The sequence below is a fragment of the Citrus sinensis genome, chromosome 5 (assembly GCF_022201045.2).
Source record: "Citrus sinensis cultivar Valencia sweet orange chromosome 5, DVS_A1.0, whole genome shotgun sequence".
Classification (NCBI taxonomy): Eukaryota; Viridiplantae; Streptophyta; class Magnoliopsida; order Sapindales; family Rutaceae; genus Citrus; species Citrus sinensis.
This window is the reverse complement of record NC_068560.1, coordinates 30,263,031-30,287,166: the sequence shown is the minus strand read 5'-3', so window position 1 is coordinate 30,287,166 and position 24,136 is coordinate 30,263,031. Positions and strand designations below refer to the sequence as shown.

Here is a 24,136-nt window from a genome sequence, read left to right as displayed (position 1 = left end):
CAAGTTTTTGTTGACATGGGTTATTTAATTTGGCCAGAGACGGCTATGCCTATGGATAAGGATGGCAATGGGGAGGGGAGGGGTGCGGGGATGTCGATCCTCGCACCCATCCCCGATATTCTCCATATATCCTCATTCTCTCCCCGACCCCATCAGAATTATTTGAGAGGATCCTCGTCCCCTTCCCGAATAATAAGAGGGAATCTCCGAGGGGTTCTTGATTCCCGAATAACTGATACGTTTTTAATTTTTTAACTTGATTTAATCATATTAAAATAAAAATTTAAACCAACGTAAGACTTGACAATATATCTTACACTAACATTAATCCCATTACAAAGATCACACTACAAAATACAAATCATCAGAATAATTATCTTCGTCAATCTTCATAATCCTATAATAAAAAGAAATTACTTTTATATCAATAATGAAATAAATGAAATTGGTATAGATACTAAAATTAATATTTTTAATAAAAACGTTTACTCTTACACCTCATGCTCCTCCTGTTCTTCCTCAAGGAATGTGACAAATTAAAAAATGGTATCAGATTTCAAATCTAAAACAATAAAAATAACATAAGCAATATGACTCATAATTTAAAATAAAGTCTGGTCAAATAGTAATTTAGGACTACAACTTGTTAAGTAAGCTCGAAATTTTTATAACAGATTTGTAGAAATATTTTGATATTTATTATTTGTACTAATATTTAATATTTTATAATTTAAATTTCATTATTCATTTATTAATAATTCTAAAAAATAAAATCAAAATTAAAAGTTAATATAAGGAAATGGAGAAATGGGTAGGGAATGAAGATTGCACCTCATCCTCGTCCCTTCCCCGAATAAGAAATTGAGTATAAAATTATCCACATATCCTCCCCGGATAGGAAAAATTCCCAAAGATCTCTGTCCCCGTAGGGATTTTTGCCATCCCTACCTATGGATACGACATTGTTAACGTTGCCGCCCATTGATCAGATTATTTTATGGGTTATGGGTTAGATTTCACTCAACTGTCACAGGATAAATTTTTGTATAGATGCATTTTCATGCTAGTAAGTATTTTGATTTAAGTTCCTTTCTTAGACTTACCACAAGTTGATATCGGATGCGAATGCCGTATCCTTTGAAAATGCAAAATCTGTATAACAATGTGTAGGACCTCTTTTGGCGACTGTTAGTACTTGTAATACAAAGTACCACTTTGAAAGAATGTGCAAGCTTCTTTGTTAACTTTTCTCAGAATTTGTCTCTGAAATTCCGTGAAGTAGGCTGACCGAAACAACTAAAAACAAGCCAAGCACAACGAGGAGATGGAGCAAGAAGGCAGCTGCATTGGAGTGTTCAAAATGAACTATTTGTGCAACATAAAAGGATGAAATACAGTACCAAATCGGTACTAATTGGAAGCATAAGATCTAAAAAGAACATAAGCCAGTCCTTTGATTATGAAACCAAAACTGACTGAGAAGCGAGAATCCTTGCCAAAACAGAAGAATTCTTCCAAAATGTGCATCACGATCCTTCATTCCTGTTGCAAATGGATCAATTCCATCATTTCAAATATTAATCTCCCTTAATGGTCACAATCTGCAAGGTCAATAAGTAACAGAAAAAGATCAACATAGTAGCCACTAACCAAGATATTACTCAGTCTTTTACCTTGAACCTCTTTCTGCGAGTATGATCGGCAGCCAACTGTGAATTATAAACTTCATGTCTGGAAGTTTCACTTCTGTATTGTCTGGCTGTCTTTAGTGGCATCCTGTTACTTTTTTCTTCTGCCTGGTTTCTTGAGTCCCAGAAAAAGCCATCCTTGTCCCAAGTTACCTCGTAATCAGCTTTCAATTGTGAACCTTGCTGCAAAATAGCAGTTGTGTCAATCATCACAAAAAAACAATATAACAATGAACCAGACAGCTCTCGCATGCAACTCAAAGTTAGAGGCATATAATGAGCAACTATTTCTATAAACAGAAAAACCTACTTCCCACCTTTTGCATTGAGCGCCCACATAACACCTTGAGAGTATTATAGAATTCCCTGTATTTCTCAAACTGGACAACAATCTTGCAGTGGAGGCCAGAAATTATGTCCCCTCCATCCTCATCTGCATCCTTACCTGGATCATCGTCCTCAGCAACATTAAGATTCCTATTGATTATGAGTTAAACGAAACCACAAGGATGATAAGCAATCAGATTATATCACACCAAATTCTAATGTCAGCAACACAGTCTTCTGAGAAGCGAAATGTGTGCACACACAGAGCAGCTGAAATATGGTAAAGGTGCCATAGTATGAACAGAAATATTCGATTATGACAAAGCCATTGTTTTCAATAGCAAAGTAAAAACTTTATGAGTCAGATGATTTTCTCTGTGCTTTTTGAGTTGTGAAAACTAACAAAGTGAAATGAATAGCATCAAAACTACTCAAACCATTCAACCACAGAATGAGGATTTAGACACACATCCTAAGAAGAAACCTTCAAGGAATATATTTCAATTTTAATTATTGCAAGTTATGCAAATATATCGCTATCCAGCTGCGTAGGTCAAGTATAGAGGAATGAGACTGCATCACAGCTTGAAAACTAAATTGATAATTGACATACATAATGTTCACCGAAGTAGAAAAGTATATCCATTATTTCCTAGAGGGGGAAAAAGACAAAAACTTAATGCAATTCAATACTCAGAAATCTACCAAAGATTTCAACCCCAAATCTAAAACCAAAATCACAAAACTAATATCGGCATCCATGTAGAGTTCAACATCTTACAGCTTATAATCCTCTAAAAATGGTTCGTCCTACATTTTCCATGCAAAATCTTTTAACTTTTCCAAAAGGCATAAACCCGTTGCAATAATTAACAACGAACCAAACTTTGAATCACTATTCTTTCCTTTTAACTCAAAGCACATCAACCCCAGTCCAAATTAGATAAACAGCAACAAAACCACAGCAACACACACACACCTTATCTTTCCAAATGTCGAAAAAACAGTATGTGTAACCAGCATTGAAGGCTTCGAAGAAACTCTCGGCTCTGCAAACCACCTCGAAGGTACTCCTTTAATTACTATGGTATCTGGCTCTTGCTTCCCCCTTGAATAACCTTAAAAAGGGAAAAAATTAAAAGTATTATTGCACGTACAAATACGAAATAAACAATCAAATTAAACAAATTAATCACAAACCTCGGTTCCCAAAAGCGTAAAACTCCTCCCAATCTTTCCTCATCTTTTCAAAATCATCAGCAATCGGAATGACAACACTTAATTTGTACTTAACTCCTTCAAGATTTAACTCAATTCCATCCATTTTTTCAACAATATATTTTTTCCAGTCTGACAGCTGCTTTTCTAGGACCTTCAGATCTGTTTCTTCATCTGCGTTTTTTCTACGGGTTTTATGTAGAAATTCAAAGTCGCGAATGAAGAGATTGCCGTGTGCGACGGGGTCGTCGCGCTTGCGTTTCTTGAGGTCTCTGAACCGTCTGATCTCGAGGTCCTCTTCGGGGACGGTGATGGGGACGGAGAGGGAAGTCTTCAGGAAGTCTGTTAGAGCTCGCTTTAGCTGCCACTCATCTATCGGTTTTGTGGCAGAGGGAGTCGCAGGGTTGATCGTGAGTGTGAGCTTCATGCGCGGGACCAGTTTCAGGCCGTTCTCGATTTCTAGGGCTTCGGTTGGAGGGAGTGAATCTAACGGTCGCATTTTGTATTTTGCTTTTGGTTTCGATCGGATTTTGTTAGGGTTTTGCTTTCAGTTTCTGCAGGTAAATAATTGGGGTTACTTTTTAATTGTATAAAAAAAAAATCGCTGTCAATTACCAAAATATCCCCTGCATGCGAAGCTAAAAGCTTGTTCCTTCAGATCCAATTCCCTCCCGTGCCGAAGGAAATTTCCGATAACGTTTTTGATCTTTAGGAAGGTGTTCGAAAAGATTGCTGCTTTCGGAAAATCAATATGGCGCCAAATCATAAAATGATCCCGGAATTTAGGAGAAAATTGTAGATATTCAACAAACGTTGTCGTTTCATTTTTCTTACAATTATGTCCCATTTGGTTTACTGCTTCGTCCTCTACGCCCAACTAATGACGTGGCAAGCTGAAAATGAATCAGAAACTGAAAGCGCGTACACTGTAATCCAAAATCGGGTATTTATAGATAGGCAGTCACAACAAAACATAATATCCCAAGTCGAAAGGGGAGAAAAAAATGGGATGCTTTGATTGCTTCGATGGGGGAAACAAGCAGCAGAGGAAGGAACAAGAGAGATTGGCTTCTGCAGAGGCTCGAGCCAGGGCTGCTGAGGCCGCCCAAAATCGGTATTCCTTTCTTTCCCCTCTTTTACTTACAACAACAACAATAATAATAATTTGATTCTTGTTTTTCGTTTAGCCGTTTAACTTCATTAACTGTTATTGAATTGCATGATATATGTATCGATCATGTATTATGATGGAAACAGTTCCCGTTATAGGCACATCGAAGTTGAATTGAATAAACCTCTGCTTTATAACAAAAAATAAACTAATCTCTGTTTGACTAGCTATATCTAAATCAAGATTTTCACTTTTTCTACTACTTAATGGGTGTCAGGTTTTGAAAGTCAGGTTTTGAAATTTACTTGCCGATGCTCTTTCAAATTTACTATTTTTTCTCCCTTCTTATGTAGCCCAAAGCATAAATGAACCTTGTACTTCTATGTCGAAGTATCATCTAAAATCTTACTGAGAAGCTTTCTCGATGAATCAGAACAAGTCATCTACATAGTTGCATAGAGGTTTCTCTATAGATCAATCCGTACTTATGTTTTGGCAATTATTGCAGGCAAGAGCAGTTTGAAAAGTCTGCCGCCGGAAGAGCTGCTCGTGCACAGATGGAAGCGATGGCAAAGCAATCTGCTAATACTAACAAAGGCGAACCAGTTCTAAAGGTTCTCCTTTTCCCCTCTGTTTGAAATGCCAATTTTTATTGCTTTGGATGTGCAAGCAAAATTTGTCCTTTAACCATTTCTCCTTCTTAGATGTACCATGCTTGTTTAACATTTATGTGTTTTGTGCTTTGGGTGCAGTGGCAAATGAACTGATGACATGCTACTTGTCTGTTTACTACATCTGTCTATTTTCAAGTGAGTGAATTTGCCGCCTTCGAATATGGAAATAAATTCCTGCTATGAAATAAACCATATCTTTAACCTGTCTCTCATGCATCAAGTACTTTATCTCTTTTCTATCGATGTACATCATTAATTAGAACATAATTCTCATTTAGAGGAATTTGATTATGTCTATTCTCAAGGATTCACATGAACAAAAAAGGAGATAAACTGTACTGCAACTAAAACATTATTACTTTGGAGTTGTTTGCGTGACCTTTGCTTCTTAAAAGATGTTTCATTGTGTCTAGTGTCGCTTAGTGAGAGCATTTGAGAGCCAGTGTCTATTGTTTCTTACTGAGAGGAACATTGGAAAACCAGCTATTTATTGGAGCAAATGTCAAGCTAACATGTTTCTGTAAACAGTTTTACTTTTTTTTTTTTAAATTAATCTTTAACCCAAAAAGAAAAAAATAGTTCTTTTTACTCAGCATTGACTCAGAATGTCTGTGGTTCCAGAAATCAGTTCCCCTCGCTTATTTCCAGGTGTTGTTTTCTACACATGGAGTCCTGATCGATTGAGCTGATTTCTATGCTGTGAGAGAAGCGGATGGCCAGTAACTTTTCAGTCTGTTTAGCATCATTTAGATTTTCCTGTGTAATTATTCTTCTTTTGTAATTATGATTGTGGAAAAAAGATAATAAATTAAAAAAATATAGCTTTATGTTTTGCTCCTCTGCTGTTTCATACAACAAACTGTATGTTTCAATGATGTGGTTTACATGTGCTGTTTCACTTGATAAGAGGTTAGTGAATCACTGCTGATGACATTGCCTGTGTTTCTTGTTGTATTGATCCACTTGAGTGAGTTGGTTTGTTTACTACTAACTGCAGATTAGTTGTGGTAACGTGCAGGTAGAGAGCCTTCATTCTTTCAAGAAACATATGATTTCATTGTAATATTGCTAAATGGCCTCAGGCAAGGCTCCTTTGATGGTGAATCTATTTCCAGATAGGAATCTTTCACATCTGTTCCAATACATTGTTAGTACCACAATTCTTGCCGTAGAAAAGATTTTTTCCTGGAGGTTGAAGTGTAATAGTATGAAGTACAACTGTTTTGTGCCAAAAGAAAAAAAGAAAAAAGAAAATAAAAAGTGGAGGTTTGGGCGCGCGTTGGGAGGACAAAGTTGGGATCCTCTTCTGAAAAATTCTTGGAAGCCAGGAACAGTGTTATTCAACTCCATAAAATAAATTGTCTTCCGTGAGCAGGTGCAGATAAATTACGAAATCTTTCAATAATGCAAAAATATTTCATTAATTCTGAATTTCTTGATACAATGTTCGAAGATTTCCAAGATCCTTGAACATTTTCCTAGTCTATGACCTACACTACGCTTTGATATAGACACAACTACATAACATAAGTGTTGCTATACATTTTTTAAGGAATCTCACTGAAAAAATAGTGGAATAAGCCATATTAATCAGCTATTTGACTCCCATCTTCTCTGTGTTGCAACCAACTCAAGCACTGCCCCTCGGCCTCAGTTGGTGAAGATGGGCAAAGATCCCTTATTCCAGTAGTCATCTGCTTAAGAAATATGGAAATCCATCAAACGAAGCTTTGAACAGGAGCAGACAGTTTGAGTTCATATGCCGCTTGAAAATAGTCTGCTGCTTGCTGTAATGAGCCCTCCATCTTTGAAATCAATCCAAGGTTCATCCAGGCGTCATGATTCGTTGGTTCTAATCGTAATGCATTCATTAAAAAGCTTCTTGCTATAGGCATAGATTGGCGACCAAGTTTCATCAGTATTTCAGCAGTTGAAATGATACTGGGAATGCAATCTGGTTCTATTGCCAGTGATATGGAGAAGGAGACAAGAGCTTCCTTGTATTGTGATTGAGCTTCAAACAACATACCTAGAAAAATGTCATCGAAATCAAATAGAAGTTACACTTATGTAATTTCATGGTATAAGACATCAAATGGATCAAAGGTACTCTCACGCAAAAAAATTGTTTTTCTTACATTCATGAACTGCTTTAGAGAGAGGATACTTACCCGTTGTATGCCAACTACCGGGTGAATAAAATTCGATTGACTTGGCTTTTTCCGTACAAATCTCTGCATCAGGCAATGACCCAAGTTTCATGTAAATAGTTGCCAAATCTTGCCAAGTTGCTATTTCCAAATTTTTCACACTTGGTGCCTGTAAAAGATAGAATAATTTAGAACAGGAAACAAAACCATTTTTCAGGATTTGGCGGTTGAATCAATCACATCAGAGCATCTTTATGATCATTCACCAATTGATGTCACGTATACTACATATCACACCAATGTGTCAGATCACATCATCACAAATGTCTTTTTCCAGAGGTTAAAACAGTTTGAAGCAGTTCGCATGTTTTAATTGAGTAATGTGAAACCTTCAAGGAATACACACCTCTGAAGTAATATATTTTGTTTTATGGAAGTTCTTGGAGTGAAGCTCTCTTTGTGCCTGAATCATAGCTAGCAAGATTCTGTAGGTTCCTATTGCTTGCTTGGGCTGTTCCTGAGCAATTTGAAGCACAGCTTTCAATCTAAGAAGTTCCAATTGGTCCATACTCCCAGCCTCATCTAAAGAAAAATCAACAATGGACTGAGCATCCTTTAACCTTTGGTCTGCAGACAATATGAGGGCTAATAGCTTCCAGCCTCTCCCTGAGTTTCCAGCCACTGTGTCAGAATACATAATTGCATAGTCAAAAGCCGCTTCCACATTCCTCTGCACAGCATGTTCTAGCCCAAGGTAATACATCATCTCTGGATCCTCCCTCTCATTCAGAAAAGCACAATTTAGAGATTCCAAGGCCTCCTTCTGGAAGAAAACTCTTTCAGTATCTGATATAGACTTCCTTGCTACATTTCCATAACAAATGCCAAGGAATTTATAGGCTTCAGCCAGGAAATGCTCTTTTTGAGAAGTAGTGGATTGAATTACTCCACGGGCAAACTTGATCCCTTCACGAGCATTCTTTTGATCTAGGGAACACAATTTTGCACCCAACAGAAACGAAGGGATGTGCGGTCTACGCTTAGCCTCAGAATGACACAACAACTTCTTTAGCAGGTTCAAGGCTGCTTCATTCTGCCCTGCAGCACTGTAACAAAGAACCAGAATGTACCACCTCTCTGCTCGATTGTAGATGCCCGGAAGGGCCTGCTCCACATACTCAGCTAGTAATTCAAACTGTCCAGTAACTGAGAGTGCATAAGTCAGATGGTCCATAATTTCTGCATCCCACTCCATTTCCTTAGACGCCACTTTTTCCATGAGTATTAACAACAATAGGATTGCCTCCTCAACATTATCTTTAGGGGCAATTGGACCCCATACCTTCAATTCAGGAGGAAGTCTTGCTTCAACACCACCATAGAGTAACGTAACAGCCAAGTCTCTCTGTACACTTGCTACTTTCTTTGGATCTAAATTCCATGGCTTCACCAAAGCCCGACGATATGCAATAATAGCTTCTTCAAGCAAGCCAGCCTTTATCCACAGATGTGGGAGCAACTCTAGAGCTTTGTGAAACATCTCCTGCAACTTGCAGTCCTCTCCAAAACCCTCAGGCATACCATTAGGCAGTCCTGATTCAACTATGTCCAGAATTATTTTGCACTCCTTTGCAGCCTCTGATGAAAGAGAAATTTTCAGTTGCACATCGAACTTGCAAATATACATACCAATCTATTGCAATCCCATCCATAAGGACCATCATTGCTTTATACAAAAACCACTAAAATTACAAAAATTTGTGCCACCCACTATGTCTAATCACATTATTGTCCAAATAACATTCATCAAGAAAACATTTTTTTTAGCTAGATTGTCATGCATTACAAAAGTTTCTACAGAAACGGCTTGGAAAACTGAATTCCATATAAACAATTTCCTGTGCATAATGTGAAAAGATGGGAAGGTAATACCTTTACAATGTCCGAGTTCTTCCAATGATTTTGCCTTGAGTAAGATTGCTTCCAGAAGTAAGCTGATCGAGTGCAATGACATTAAACCAGGAGGAGGCACAGAATCAGCCTTCTCACCCTTGGAACGATGCTTTCGCAGTGGTCGTGTTCTCTCGACAACAGCTCTGGTCATTCTAGGGGTTAAACTCACAATATCAATACCCTGGAATACCTGAAGTGCAGCATCATAATTCCCTCTCTGGTACTCGAGCCTCCCCAACAAAGCCCTTGCTTCCTAAAACTCAATTCAATTCAAACCATTTACAAACCAGCTATCAAAACATAACAAGCAATTAATTAAGAAGTTAATCATGATTAGCAATAAATCACCCAAACCCACTTCATAGTTTAAGGAGAGAGCTTCTTTGAGAGTTGATTCAGCTTCATCCACTTGAATATCATCAACTTTGGAATCCCAATCTCCAGTGGCTCTCGAAGAAAAGCCACTGGCCGAGAAATCTCTAGTGGCCAATGACTCCGGTGACTGTGGTGCATCCTCGGCCTCGAATTTGAATTGCTCACCTGAACAAGCACACAACATCTTCCCCAACTCCAATGCTATTTTCAATTTCTATTACGAGACAGCTTCAGCCTTCCCGCACCTATAAATCAAATAAATTAAAACCTGAAATCATTTTTCAACTAGTATATCTAACAATACCCATTATATAGTTAGTTAATGATAAAGAATTGATTAAATAAGAAAAGGAAAACCAAATAATAACTTTACTTATTTAAGTGTACCATGCAATTTAAAAAATGAGCTGTACAAAACAAACAATGGAGATCTGCCTATATAGCAGCTTGCGTAGAACCAACAAAACCATCAATAAAGCTTAGTAAATAAAAATGAAGCGACAGAACAAAAATCATCTCATGTCGGAAAGAGAGAGTAAACAAGAACAAGACAAGCATTTTTAAAAGAGAATAAAAAAACAAATAAATAAATACATGCGAGAGAGAGGGGTAAGAGAAGCGAGACATACAAGAAAACGCAACATTGGGCTTACAAAAAGACGAAGCAATAAACAATGACGCGATTCTTTCGATTTGTAGAAAATGAGATGGGCGAAGAAGCCATGAGGCTGTGACTCTGAAAGCCAGTCCCAGCTTTGTTCAAATGGTAAGTAAAGTTGATAATGAAAGGGAAAGAAGCAGATATAGAGATCTGATTACGACGTTACGTACATGGGCATTTTGTTGTTTTGTTAATCGTAGAATTGGTTGATGAGCGAGGAGCTACTCCCCCGCCTGGTTGTTTTGTTTTGCTCTCTTTCCGTTTTGAAATTTGGTTTGGTTGTTTTGTTTTGCACATTGCAAATGCATCACTACTAACTACTAACTACTAAGATGAACGAAAGCGATTTGGGCGCCCACTGGCCTGCACCATGGAGATTTTGAAATTCCCAACTTACCCCTGTTCTGTCATCGGTTATCGCTCATCACTGCGTCAGTGTCATACAACTCGCAAGCTTTTCGCACAGGCATTTTATCTGTAGCTCTTTATTGTTGAATAAATAATATGAACAATGTCGCTCAAATCTATGACATTATATTAGAGTGACATGTTCATTAAGGGTCAATTATGGTAATACAATAGATTTTAAAATAATTATTACTAATTATACTATATACAAATAATTAATTGTACAAAGAATTAGTTGAATGTTTAGCAAATTTTATTTTAAGAAATATTATAAATCCTAATAACAATCACAAGTATTTAATAAGGCAAATGCTATGTTACAATTAATGTAACATAGACACTCAACAACAACCACACAAATTATGTGGGCCCATTATTTATGTGGTTGTTGTTGAGTGTGTATGTTATATTAATTGTAATATAGGGGCTCCCATTTAATAAAAGATCCCCCTATCTTACATGCACGTAAGATAGAGATTGTCTTTAATAAATATTACACTTAAACTATCTATAAAAATATAAATGATAGAATTAAATAAAATATTGAATAAAGTTTATTTACATATTTATAAACATGTATATAAAATAATTGATAATTATAATAAATATTTTATATTATTAATTTTATTTTTGTTATCTCAAAAATAATAATAATAATTACTTCTTTAAAATATGCTACTTTTAAAAATTACCGTAAGATGAAATGACTTTATTAAAAGTGAGTTTTTTTAAAAAAATTAAAATATTAAAATTAAATTTTTTTTTTTAAAAATCACCTCCCAAAAATAATCTTAAAGGAGCCCTAGCATTACGGTTGATTTGAGGGCCGAGTACGGGGCAACCACAGTATTGGATCGTATGATCGAATCATACGGTCAAAATTAAAGGGCGCCCGAATCACTACAGTTTAACGCAATTTTGAATTCAAAAGAAGCACCCACCCGGTTATGAAAAAGCCTTGACATTAGCAGTGATTGGCTGACAGTGAGAGGGCTGGTTAGCAGGTGGTGATTAACTGATTTAATTTTTTTTTTTCTCTAACTTATTTAAAAGTAATGATACAGCCACAAACTCTTGTACAAATTTATTTTGTACAAACTGATGTGGCATGATAAAATTGGTTGAATTAAATATCACTTAGCCCACATGATTTATTTTTATTAATTTATATTTTCATTCAACCAATGAATTAATACCACGTCAGTTTGTACAAAATAAATTCATACAAGAGTTTGTGACTGTATCATTACTCATTGTTTAATGGCATCCCACATTTGCTGATGGAATAGATATTAAAATATCCACGAACAAAGATACTGCTACTAGTGACACACAAATCTAGGCATTGATTTAACTAAAAAAAAAAACCACAATCGATCATACTAACATCATTGGCGGTAACCTTTTTGACTAATTTCATTTTCATGATTTCATCTGGGTCAGTTAAAATTACATTACATAAAATTTTTTTGGCAGCAATACTAATAATCACGTTTGTACGTTCACACGTGCACAATGTTCAAGAACAAAATCGAAACACGATCGAGCAGAGCAATTATTAACTGGGAACTCATGACAAAAGCTTTAAATGCAAATGAAAAAAATGCTAAAAATGTCTGAATTTAGGGAGGCCGGAAAGAACGGCCAATACAGAGGTAAAAGTAAAACCAGGACGAATCACGTGATGTAGGCATGTAGCCTATGCCTCACTCTCAAAGCTAGCTGGCTAGCTGCCAAAGATTCTTCTTGTGGTACCCCGAGCAGCGCAGTTATGGTGTTTACATTTTTCGTTGTCGTATGTGTGTAGTTTATGTATTTTTCTTTTTCTTTACAGTGAGCCAGCTTTGTTGGAGACCCATGGCAAACCCCCACTTCGCTACTTTTTTTTTTTTTTAATTTTAAATATTGAATTTTCTTTACCTAACATTTACTATGATTTATTTAATTATATATATTTTCATTAATCGAAATTGATAGTTGACTAAACCCGCAACCCCCACCTGCCTCGTACAACTCCCGCTCCATAATTTCAAGATTCTTTATTATCGTGAAGCAACTTCTATCTCATTCACATTTTCCATAATCTTTCCACAACGGTGACCCGACTCCTTGACTTCCTTGCAATAATAAAGTTTTGGAAATAATGATAATTGATATCCCACCAAATGAGATGACATGGACGTTCTATATTAACAAATGACTAAAACCATAAGAAGTTAACAACTACATCTTTATTTACATGTTTGTTTACATTAAAAGGAGTGATTTCATACCTTAATTAAAACAGTGAAGTGATGACTATGTATTCTCATCCAAATTGTATGTTGGGCTCAAATAGCCTTGTAAAACGGGCCAAACATAGGCCTACAAACTGACGCATACAATAGCCCATTCTCTCTCTCTCTCTCTCTCAAAAATTTGCTGTTCATTCAACTCTAATATGTCTTCCTGTTGGGTTCATCAACACTTCCATGCCGACTATTTGCTCAAAAAGAAAAAAACAATCTATCAACTCTTTGTTTACAATTCAGCTAATCTCAACGTGCTAAAAACAGAAACTACTACAATTGCGTTTCATCGCTGCTTCCAGGGAAGCAACGATTCCAGTGCTGATAAAGGCACCTTCCTCAAAAGCTTCTGGCACATGGTGGTATCTTGAAAATCCAAGAAAGTATAATCTGAGTACTGCAGTCTCTCAGACTCCGTCATCTTGGAAAAGCCAAATTTATTAGTCCACGTATCAACTACGCCAGGGACTGCAGGTAGTACCAATCTCTCTACTCCTAGTTCAATTAGAAGCTTTTCAAGTTCATTCATCAGAACACGACACATACCGAGTCTGCGGTGCTTCATTCTAGTAGCAACGAGTGGAACCTCCGCACAGAGATCACTTCTTCGTTCCTCTCCAAAAGAATCGTGTAGAATCCCTGAAAGTTTAGACGGTTCAAATCCGATCTTCGATTGAAGATAACGTCTTCAACGAGATCCCTTTCAGTTAGAACATCTTTAATGGGCTCAAAGCATTCGTGCATCACATCAAGAGCAACGCTCAACTTGCTTTGATTCTCCATCAAAGCCTCCTCCATCTCTTTTGAGTTGCTAGGACCGTGATGATCTCTAACCTCCATAGACTTGAGTAATCTCCATGTTAAATCATCCACACCCAACTGAAAGGGTTTGTCTAAAATCTCATGAAGGCAAGAAGAGATGACTTCACATCCATCGCTGCAAAACCACTTATTTTGCGAACAATTGTTCAAGTTAATTGCTCTACTCTTTTCTATGCACCCTACGTGAAAGTTATGCTCACACTGACCGCAAATACGAAGAACGTCATCGACCGAATGCTCGGTCTTCTCTTCAAATTTTCTTTTGCCGATGCCGCAGATTCTGCAACAACACGAGGGACAGAACCAGTTCCCTTTTGGAAGATCATTCAAAACGAGGCAACTCTTATGAAATGAAGAAGGACAGTCATCGCATAACACGAGCTCGCCTCCATATTGACATATAGAACATATCTCATCATTTTGCTTTTCATCGCTGGTAATGGAATCATGTTGACTTCTTGTGGAACTTCTGTTCTTGCACAATATTTTTTTTTGACATTCTAAGAGAGGTTTGCCGCCTTCATTCAAAATAATGTTGGCGGTTGGTCTATGTTTCTGGCTTCCGGCATGAGCTTCAAATCCACTCAGCGTAAAAACCTTGCTGCAACAATCACACTTGATCCCATCACGACGTATTTGACCTTTTGCCAACGGACCATTCCTACCACGGTAATGCACCTTTGCCTCGGGCAACACCCCATTGTTGTCTATAAGCCACGAGAGTATTGTTCGAGGCTTGCAGTTTGAAGGACTAGCAAATCTTTCAGGTGACCGTGCTCTCTTGCTTGATCTCAGTACAGCGGTACGCTTTTGATCGTCCTGAATTGGCCTGCCAAGCTTTCCATCAACCAAGGGTTGGTTATTCTTGTTCATTAAATTTTTCTTTCTCTTTTTGTTTGTTTGTGATACCTCTGAATCTTCTCCATGCTTGGTGCTTGTAGTGGCAGATGGTGACTTATTGCAAGAAACCATGCCTTTAGAATCAAGACCTTCATCCATACAGGCTTTGCATGCTGTTCGAAGAGAAATATAAACAGCTCCACTTGGTGAAGTGTAGCGCAACTCACGTCTATTTCCCTTTGTAGTGTACCAAAACGACCAACCCAAAGACAAAAGATGCATCTTAGCTTTCAGTAGCATATCCCGATTGCTCTTATTTTTCTTTTCTAGTCCATGCTCGTACCAGAACACAACAGCTTCGGGGCAATGCTGTGGAGGAATATTTACAACTTTATCGTGGGAAACTTCAGATGGAACATCATCGACTGAATCTCCCAGTTCTCGACAGACTTGGCTAAGAGAAAGGTAAGGATTTCCGTTTGGTGATGTATAACGAAATACACCTTTGGAACTTGAATATTCGATTGTCCATCCCAAATGCTTAAGATGTCTCCTAACATTAACAATGAGTGCAGGATGCTGCGTGCCCTTAATAGATAAATATTTTCTAATGACTTCAGGGCAAAACTTAGGAACTGGATCAGCGGGCTGCCACATTATACTGACGCTGAATACCTGAAAGGAAAGAAAATTAATCTTCAAAAGAGACGTTCGTTCAAATCTGCTTAAAAGGAAAATGCAGGATCTTTGGAAGAGAGAAAAAAAAAAAGCCCATTGGCTGCAGTGTTGTCATGGTTAAGCTATCAGAACACATTGCAGTATAAAGTATTATATGACAAACAAAATTTGCACATTGTTGTGTCATTATTACCTCTCAGGCTTTGGCAACAATCACGCCTTATGTGAATCTTTACGAAGTCGTTTTAAGTAGTGAATAAATCTTAACCATTAAGTAGCAAAATCTGTCTTCAGGTTTTGTTCTTTTGTTCTCTTGTCCTTTGGCAAGAAATTTTACGGCTTTTGCGGATTTTGCAGCGGAATTGTAAAGAGAATTATAACGTTTATTGTTTCAGTGTTATTTGTATTAGTTCTTGTTTGTATAGAATTATACTTTCCTATTTCCTAAAGGTTTTAATTTTCCAAATCATATTTTGAGTCTATAACTCTCAGTTATAAATATATATAATTTTTATATTTTAGATACCTTGTTACGATAAAAAAACAAAAGATCTTTCTTTAATGAATCCAAAGAATCATCATACCATTCCAAACCATATTTCTTCTAATTACTAATACGAGTGAGACTGTTTGTACTGTAATTACTATACTAAACACCCATTTATTCTTTACATTCATGCTTAAAATTTACCAACCAAAACCCGATTAAAACTCCCTTTTTATAATTTCAAATATTACCCGTTTCTAAATTACACAAATCCAAAAAACAAAAACAACATATTATCTCTTTTTCACTCTCAGGCTTACATAATGATGCTTACATAATGATGGAGTGGAGTTGTCAAATTTAAAAAAATTAGGTGCTAAATAATCTGAGGAAATTTCATTTATTGCATCTCAAGCAAATAATCTATTTTTGCAAGCACTAAAGTATGCTAAGGCAAGAAAACTTTTGGTGAAAACCATCACCTATAACTCAGGAATATTCATGTTGTATCACTAAGAATTAATAATAAATTATGTAGAAGCGTACTTGAGTCTACAACGCTGAATTGCTTTCTAAAGTTGTGTGTTTGGCCTTCCAGATCTACACGTTCTCCTAAAAAATTCTTTAAGTTTCTCACTACTCTTTCTCTGATGATGGGATGTTAGTAGAGAATAAAAAGATATGTGTGATTTGGGGACCATAACCACTTATATAGACAACTTGTTCCTATTGTCATTGAGTATTCATAATTCTGCTCATTATATTAAAATGTTATTGGGTCTCTAGATATTAAAAGTCTACACCCTATTAAATACATTAAAACTCATAACACTGAAAACCTTAATAGGCCACCTTTAATTGGGCTTAATCTTGTATGACAGTTTGCAACACATAATTATTCACATATAAGCTTAACATTAGATTAAAGATCCAAAAATCCAACGTTGGATTAAAGACCACAAATGTCTGCATGTATGAGTTCTAAGACATTTAAAGTCTTGTTGGCTTTAAATCTCTTTATATTGGTTTGTTTCCCCTTGACACAGTTAACACATATGTTAAAATCCGTTAAATCTAAGGCATTGAGAATTTCGTCTAACAGAAATCTCTCAATTATCAGTTCGAAGATATGACCTAATCTCTTATGTCATAATGCAGCCACATTCTCATTGGTTAAGTTTCTCTTTAAACCTTGTGTACTTAATTACAAGTATTCATTAAATGAACTAATCGTATCAAGCATATAAAGATTATCGTCCCCTGACAAAGAACTAGAACCAACCAGTTTTGAATAATGAAACAAACTGAATTTTTCGTTTCTAAATGAACAAGAATAACCATATTTGTCCAAAGTGGAAACGAAAATTAAATTCCGTCTAAAAGACGGACTAACAAATGTTTCATCAAGATCCAAATAAAATCTTATCTTCAATAATAATCTAAATTTTCTAATTGCTTCAACTTTAACCTTCTTACCATTGCCCACATAGATGTATCTTTCACCATTATTGGGTTTTTGGCAATTCAGGCAACCATGCATAGAAAACTTGATGTAGTGGTTGCACCAGAATCTATGCACCACGTATGTCTAGGTATCAAAGTTAAATTAACTTTAGAACAAACCAAACTATGCCCTTCAACTCCGTAAAATAAACATTAGTGGCTTCTCGATCATCCGATTTCTTTTGTTGTTTCTTTTGAAGTGTTTATCTGCAACTTACTTATCATTGTTCTTTTTCTTGCCCTTGTCTTTGCCCTTGTACTTTACTGAAATCAGATTTATCAAGAACATACTCATTCATGACATTTCGTTCTTGACAAATCCCTTTTTAATTTCCACATGAAACTCTTTAGCCGTAGTTATCCTTGTAGACATAAGGCCCCTAAATGGTTTTGGAATAGACTTTTTCATGATCATAGTACACATGTGATTTGATCTCTTTCACCTCTCCATATCCCTCTTGTCATCAAGAGTACTTTTACATATAAGAGGTGAGGGAGAATCAACCTTTAACGCAAGTCAAGATCTATGATTGCGAGAACTATTAAAAGATTCTTTTGCCATGATTTGAAGTTAGAGCCATTTAGTATAGGAATAGAATTGATGTTGACAGTAATATTAGTAGCAAACATAAGTAAACAGGGAACAACAAACAAACAAAAGAAGTTCTTGTTAGTCTTAAAACAAAAACAAATTCAACTAAAGGTAAACCCTATCTTAAGATACCGGACACTCATATTAATATTTCATCTTTGGAAAAAATATTAACTTATAAGTGATATCTTGGTGTAGTAATCAAACATTGATAATAAAAATATGTCAAACAATAAATCTTTCTTTTAGATGATTTATTGCTCACATGTAAAACTGAATAATCATCACTTGTTTATTACCACATGTGCACATGCAATTCTATTAAATATGGATCTTCCTTTGGGCAGATCGATATTTACAGAAATTACATGTACAGAACTGTTTATATTCCAAAGCAAACTGATTTTCACAAGGAGGTCACTTTGGCGACATGTTACTTCAATTAATTTATTTCAAAATATATATATAAACCTACCAATATTTAAATTTAAAATTACACCAAAAAATTTTTCTAAAAAAAAAGAGTCAAAGTTTGATCAACGGTCAAAGTCAATGTTAACTATTGACCAACTTGGGGATAAACTGGTTCGGGTTGACTCGAACTGAATCCTGAACCAACCTACTTGACTAAACTTTATATTTAATTGACCGAGCCCAACTTGCTAGGCCCAAAACTAAGTTTTATTAAGCCCATAAAACTTTAAGACTTAAATGAATAACTTTTTTATTTTCTACCGATGAGAGATTTTATAATACATTAGGGAGCTTTAAGATATTTTTCATGAAACCCTAAAATAATCTTTTTCTTTCCTTCTTGGCTTCTTCTATGCGGCGGCCATGGCTGCTGCTTTTAAGCTGTTTGCTGCTTTATAAACCCTTTTTTTTGTTAATATGAATTTCCAAATAATAATAAAATTCTCAAATTCCAGATTTCTAATATTTCGCAATACCAGAAAACAACCACATATTTATTCTCAAATTCAATAATTTTAATAATTTTGATATTATTAAATTCAAGAACACTAGAGATTTAATCATTGATTAAAAATAAATTTGATTCTCATTGATTCAACATGAAGAGACTTTGATACCGTTTGTTAGGGCAAGAAAACCTTTGGTGAAAACCATCACCTATGACCTAGGAATATTCATGTTATATCACCAAGAATCAATAATAAATTATGCGGAAGCGTACTTGAATTTTATAACGCCGAATTGCTCTCTTGAGTTATGTGGTTGGCCTTCTAGATATACCCGTTCTCTTACAAAATCCTTTGAGTTTCTCATTGTTCTCTCTAGAGAATAGAAAGATACCTATGACCTGGGGACTATAACCACTTATATAGACAAATTTTTTTCCTGTAGTCATTGGGTATTCCTAATTCGGCACATCATAGAATTAAAATATTATTGGATCTCTACACATTAAATGTCCACACCTTATTAGATATATTAAAGCCTATAACACCGAAAACTTTAATAGATCACTTTTGATTGGGTTTCTTTATATGACAGTCCGCAATACAAAATTATTCACATATAAACCCAACGTTGAATTAAGGATCCAACAATGTCAGATTAAAAAATCGAACAAAGCCATCACAAACACTTTCAAACTCACAAATTTCCTAATCAACTTTGCAAATATCCAAACATTTTTAAAAATAAAAATGCTTGTACGTGGATTTATTTATAGATTGCAAAAACGTGGTTTTGAGGGTTGATGGTATGTTGAAGAACATGTTGGTAAGGAGGATGAGGATAAAAGTTTATCTTCATATGTTTATGTTTCTCTTCTAGTATTTAGGAATAGGGTCTAGTACTTCTAGATAGATAATCTTATTTAAGGGCATTTATGTGATAAATTTCTTTCTATAAATTTGAAGTACCCAAAATAAATTTTAAAGTGTATATAATCTCACCCTTATTAGTATTCACAAAGACTAGGCTTTGTTAGAAACGTTTCATTCAAAGTTAGCACTAGTTAGCTCAAGAGATAAAATAAAAGAAAGATTTATTTAGAAATCAGCTTAGAAGCAATTAAAATGTTGAATTGGTTCCAATGTTAAAAAAATATATAAAATGCATAAACATCATTTTTTATATAAAAAAATTAAAAATTAATTTGCTAACAAGCATATATAAATGTGGGTGATAGCTACATTAAGGACTTGATTAGAATTACTTTTAAGAAGTTCAAAAGTGATTTTAAAAAGTTAAAAATTAATTTTGATGTTTAGTAAATTTTTTAGAAATCACTTTTGATAAAATCACCTTATTTTACAGCAGATTTTAAAAAATAAGAGCGCAATAATTTTTTCAAATATAATTTTAAGAATATTTTTTATATATAATACAATTCTATATATCATCTACTAACTACGTGTCATGTCATATATTATTCAGTTTCTTTCTTTCATAAAAGTACGAGAGATTTGTGATAACGACATAGCCTTGTCCCATATATATATTTTTTAAATATTACTGTGCTTACAAAATTTGAATAGAAATTATCCTAATCTTAAAATACGATTTAATATTACTATAATTGATTATTTATCATCTGACTGTCACTTAGTATTTTAATCGTCCGTCACATTACATCACGACGTCTGTAAGTAAAACTGATGACAGTGATAATGATGCACTGCCTAATACGAAATTGAGGTGGAGAGTGCGTGTTTAATGAGCTATACAAACGTTGTATTTATAAATACGCCGGTGAAAGAGAGAGGCTGTCATTGGTGGCGTTCGTGCAATTTGCAAGTGTTAAGGTATTAGGCTGTGGAAATGGAGCCCATTTATTTTAGACTGTTTGATTCCCTCGGTGCGCCGTAGCACCCTTAGTTTGACTATAAGTTCTTTATTGATATGATTGAAAATCAAAAGCGATAGATTAGTAAATGACATTTCACTATTGTCAACAACTAATTAATGAAAGAGAAGTCTACCTTACATAAGGTTAAAAAGTTTATAATTACATACATTTCGATACAAAATCTTTAACCTCCACCCAGTAATGAAGTGGGTAGGTGACAGTCATCAGGTAAAAGTGTAGTTGTGAAAAATCATTCATACCTAAGAAATCATGTTCAAAGGATGAAGTAAATTAAACATTGTTTTGAAGAAATACTGATATTATTAGATCAGTAGTAAAGCACACACTTGTTTACCCAACGACCCAACTCACTGGTTGTTTAATGAGCTATAAATGCAATTAGTGTAGTTGTTTTTTCTTATTTAATTCATTAGAAGCTTTAGTTCATACACCCAACAAGAAAAGAGAGAAAAAAGTCGATGTTTTGATTATTTCCTAGGCTTACCGACTTAGCCTAGAAGACTTGTGAGAGTACACGACAAAGTGAAAGACTTTATATGAAACACAAAAACCCATGTCATTCATTAGATTAATACAGTGAAGAAAAATTAAAAAAAAAAAAAAATGGTCCCAAAAAGAAGAGAAATGGATCCTGCAATTTGGAGCAGATTGCCAGAGGATTTGCTAGATCATGTGCTGTCTTTCTTACCTCCCAAAATGTTGCTGAAATTGAGATCGACTTGTAAGCATTTCAATTCTCTTTTATTTTCACCTTCTTTTCTCTCTAAAACTAAATGCTCTTCTTCAGCTTTCTCTTGTTTCATATTGCTGTCTCACCCGCAGTGTTATGATCAATACCCTCTTTATGACTCCACTCATGGAACCTGGCGCAGGTTATCTCTCCCCTACTCTCTCTTGCTACCCAGCGCTGCTACTCTTTTATCTTCATCTAAAGGGCTGCTTTGCTTTTCCCTTCCCAGCTCATCTTCTTTTCTTGTTTGCAACCTTGTTACCCTATCTTCAAGAACCATCGACTTTCCCACCTACCCTTTTGACTTTGAGTTGCTCACTTTGGTTTCCACACCATCTGGTTACAAAATCTTCATGCTTTTCGCAAAATCTTTTCCAAATTATGCTTTTGTTTATGATTCCACGGACCAATCTTGGTCAAAATTTGATATTGATGGTTTCCCGTTGACGATCCTTAGTCAAAGTAGCCATCAAGAAGGCGTGTTCTATAAAGGGTCACTGTATTTCACAACCCCAGAGCCATTCTCGATAGTGCGCTTTGATTTGGAAAATGGCATATGGGAGACACCCAATGATGCTAATGACCATATGACTATGATGCTACCCCATGAGCTTACCTTTTTTAGGCTGGTGAATGATGGTGAAGAAAGCAATAGATTGTATTTGATTGGTGGGGTTGGAAGAAATGGGATCTCAACGACTATGAAATTATGGGAACTGGGATGTGGGGGGAATTGGATTGAAGTTGAGAGAGTGCCTGAAATGATGTGTAGGAAATTCATGTCGGTTTGTTATCACAATTATGATCACGTGTATTGCTTTTGGCATCAGGGGATGATCTGTGTTTGCTGCTACACATGGCCTGAGATTTTGTACTACAATGTTGCTAGAAGGACTTGGCATTGGCTACCCTCATGCCCTTCTTTGCCTCACAAATGGAGTTGTGGCTTCAGGTGGTTCTCTTTTCTTCCACACTTGTATGCTTTGGTTTGACTTTTTTTTTTCCCCTCCTTAGTGAATTGGATGCTGTTGTTGTTAAAAAAGTTTTATTTAAATGCAGATGTACATGTAGTGTGTGTATAATACTACAGTGTAGCCTGTAATATATTCGTGCATTGCATTTGTGATCTACTTGGACCAAACTGATTGTTTTTTACACCCATAAGTTTGAACTATTTGGCAGCTGGTGCTAGTGGCTCCAATTGATATGCTTTCCATAGAGGTATAGAATTAGAAACGCCAGTGTGCAGAGGATGGATGGAGAGTTCAGTGATTCAATCTACTAATACCATTTTCATCGTAAAAAATTTATAAATAATATAAAATTTCTCGAAGAGGCATCAATCAATAAAAATATAAAATAAAAACCAAAAAGCGCGACTACATGCAGTAGTAAACAAAATTAGCACAAGACTGGAGTTAAAAGTTGGCTTGGGCAACCAGTGACGCTTGTGATTGTGAAGCAGCCATATATACAAATGCCATAAAAATAACAAGACCTTGAATACAGGACAAAATGACAACGTCGCGTCCCACAATTCCACCAAAGTGATAGCAGCATCGATAACTTCTCATCAAAATGGAGCTGCTGACGCATAAGAGTTACCGAGAAAATTAGAAATGTCACCAAAAGCATGTGCAAGAGTTGACAACTAGCAGTTCTGCGTTGCTTCTTTGGCCGAGCAGTGCTAGCGTCAGTCGCCTTTGGGAGCGACTGACGCAGTCGCTGCTTCTAAGGGGGACAAGTGTCCCTTGTCTTTTTTGTACTTTATTAAATGCTTTTGTTATTGTTTTAGCTTTTACTTGTAGCACGGATTACCAATTGTAGTCCCTGTAACAATTATAATTTTATTTTTACCCATACAATTGTAATGAAAAAAGTCTTTTGCCCCGACAATAATCTTTATTCTTTATGCTTAATTATTATATTATGATTTCCTTCAATTTTTTTTGAAAAAATAATATTTATTTAAAAATTTAAATCGATTGCAACATTTGTTTAACATGACAATAACAACTTTACATAATTTTTTTCACTTCAAATTTTATTTTTCTGAGATAAGATTTAAAATGAAACATCAATGCACCATTATTATTTTTCAATTCTTATTTTAACCCCTCTCTTTTATTATGATATTTACAAATAATTTGAGATGAATGTCCTCTTAATTATCAGTGGAGTGAATTTAACTTATTTTGAACTTAAATTTTGATTTAGATATTCAAACTATTTCGTATAATTAATTTAGTATATTCAAATAATTTTTTTATTATAAATATTAATATTTTTGTTAAGTAATTTAGTGACTTAGAGTAAAAAATTATTTTTACTTTTACAATTTGTTTAATAAATTTAATGTATAGTAATGACTCCATATGTTTTTTAATTTCTTAAGAAAAAGATTAAACAAATATATAAAAGGTGATTGTATAACAAAAGTATTTAATAAAGTACAAAAAAGACAAGGGACACTTGTCCCCCTTAGAAGCAGCGACTGCGTCAGTCGCTCCCAAGGTGACTGCGCTAGCACTGCTATCTTTGGCATGGTATGTAGAACAGTTTTGATGCTTCCATTTTGTCAAAGACAATTTTAGAGATTCCACTTTCCACAGCACTTCCAACGTCACCATCCCAAAATGAAAATCCCGAAAAAAATATGAATTGGTGAATTGTTATTTATACACACACACGTACAGAAAGAACAGGGAAAAAAAAAATGCTGTTGTGAAAGTCAAAAGGACAGAGAACCATGAGAATGAATTCAATTAGAGTGCAACATCTCCATGGCTAAG

At 35.3% G+C, this 24,136-nt stretch overlaps 4 protein-coding genes across 11 annotated transcripts; 2 read left to right on the top strand and 2 right to left on the bottom strand.

The window, feature by feature from the left end:
- Positions 1–1,325: 1,325 nt before the first annotated feature.
- On the bottom strand, positions 1,326–4,085 carry LOC102625793 (uncharacterized). Of its 2 annotated transcripts, none has more exons than XM_006472240.4 (5): positions 3,216–4,085; positions 2,995–3,133; positions 2,006–2,165; positions 1,651–1,871; positions 1,326–1,542 (listed from the first exon to the last, which is right to left on the bottom strand). In XM_006472240.4, the coding sequence occupies exons 1-4, from the start codon at positions 3,730–3,732 to the stop codon at positions 1,662–1,664; spliced, it is 1,026 nt and encodes a 341-aa protein (XP_006472303.2). In that variant the 5' UTR covers positions 3,733–4,085; the 3' UTR covers positions 1,326–1,542; positions 1,651–1,661. The 2 variants fall into 2 exon arrangements, with proteins under 2 accessions (XP_006472303.2, XP_006472304.2); XM_006472241.4 differs by having other exon boundaries at positions 1,674–1,871; positions 3,216–4,082.
- A 94-nt stretch (positions 4,086–4,179) lies between these two features.
- LOC102626281 (hypothetical protein) lies at positions 4,180–6,442 on the top strand. Of its 3 annotated transcripts, none has more exons than XM_052441487.1 (4): positions 4,180–4,347; positions 4,853–4,958; positions 5,097–5,153; positions 6,037–6,442. In XM_052441487.1, exons 1-3 carry the CDS (start codon positions 4,238–4,240, stop codon positions 5,109–5,111), a joined length of 231 nt encoding a protein of 76 aa, XP_052297447.1. In that variant the 5' UTR covers positions 4,180–4,237; the 3' UTR covers positions 5,112–5,153; positions 6,037–6,442. The 3 variants fall into 3 exon arrangements, with proteins under 3 accessions (XP_052297447.1, XP_015384182.2, XP_015384181.2); XM_015528696.3 differs by lacking the exon at positions 6,037–6,442 and adding an exon at positions 5,667–5,856; XM_015528695.3 differs by lacking the exon at positions 6,037–6,442 and adding an exon at positions 5,640–5,856.
- LOC102625135 (protein NPGR1) lies at positions 6,415–10,596 on the bottom strand. Of its 5 annotated transcripts, none has more exons than XM_025096276.2 (7): positions 10,328–10,596; positions 10,126–10,232; positions 9,480–9,741; positions 9,101–9,374; positions 7,575–8,806; positions 7,190–7,337; positions 6,415–7,047 (listed from the first exon to the last, which is right to left on the bottom strand). In XM_025096276.2, the coding sequence occupies exons 3-7, from the start codon at positions 9,678–9,680 to the stop codon at positions 6,737–6,739; spliced, it is 2,166 nt and encodes a 721-aa protein (XP_024952044.2). In that variant the 5' UTR covers positions 9,681–9,741; positions 10,126–10,232; positions 10,328–10,596; the 3' UTR covers positions 6,415–6,736. The 5 variants fall into 5 exon arrangements, with proteins under 5 accessions (XP_024952044.2, XP_006472302.2, XP_006472300.2 ...); XM_006472239.4 differs by having other exon boundaries at positions 10,150–10,232; XM_006472237.4 differs by having other exon boundaries at positions 10,126–10,596.
- A 10,355-nt stretch (positions 10,597–20,951) lies between these two features.
- Positions 20,952–22,472, top strand: LOC102624852 (F-box/kelch-repeat protein At5g43190). The gene has a single exon (XM_006472236.4). The coding sequence runs from the start codon at positions 21,218–21,220 to the stop codon at positions 22,334–22,336; it is 1,119 nt and encodes a 372-aa protein (XP_006472299.2). The 5' UTR covers positions 20,952–21,217; the 3' UTR covers positions 22,337–22,472.
- The last annotated feature ends 1,664 nt before the right edge of the window (positions 22,473–24,136 follow it).

Coding starts and splice junctions, on each gene's coding strand:
- LOC102625793 (XM_006472240.4), bottom strand. CDS start 3,732: ATGCGACCGTTAGATTCACTCCCTCCAACCGAAGCCCTAGAAATCGAG. Junction 3,134..3,215: donor TTACGCTTTTGGGAACCGAG/GTTTGTGATTAA, acceptor TCCCTTTTTAAG/GTTATTCAAGGGGGAAGCAA. Junction 1,872..2,005: donor GTGGGCGCTCAATGCAAAAG/GTGGGAAGTAGG, acceptor GCTATTTTGCAG/CAAGGTTCACAATTGAAAGC.
- LOC102626281 (XM_052441487.1), top strand. CDS start 4,238: ATGGGATGCTTTGATTGCTTCGATGGGGGAAACAAGCAGCAGAGGAAG. Junction 4,348..4,852: donor GCTGAGGCCGCCCAAAATCG/GTATTCCTTTCT, acceptor CAATTATTGCAG/GCAAGAGCAGTTTGAAAAGT.
- LOC102625135 (XM_006472237.4), bottom strand. CDS start 9,680: ATGTTGTGTGCTTGTTCAGGTGAGCAATTCAAATTCGAGGCCGAGGAT. Junction 8,807..9,100: donor AGAACTCGGACATTGTAAAG/GTATTACCTTCC, acceptor CTCTTTCATCAG/AGGCTGCAAAGGAGTGCAAA. Junction 7,338..7,574: donor CAAAATATATTACTTCAGAG/GTGTGTATTCCT, acceptor TATCTTTTACAG/GCACCAAGTGTGAAAAATTT.
- LOC102624852 (XM_006472236.4), top strand. CDS start 21,218: ATGGTCCCAAAAAGAAGAGAAATGGATCCTGCAATTTGGAGCAGATTG.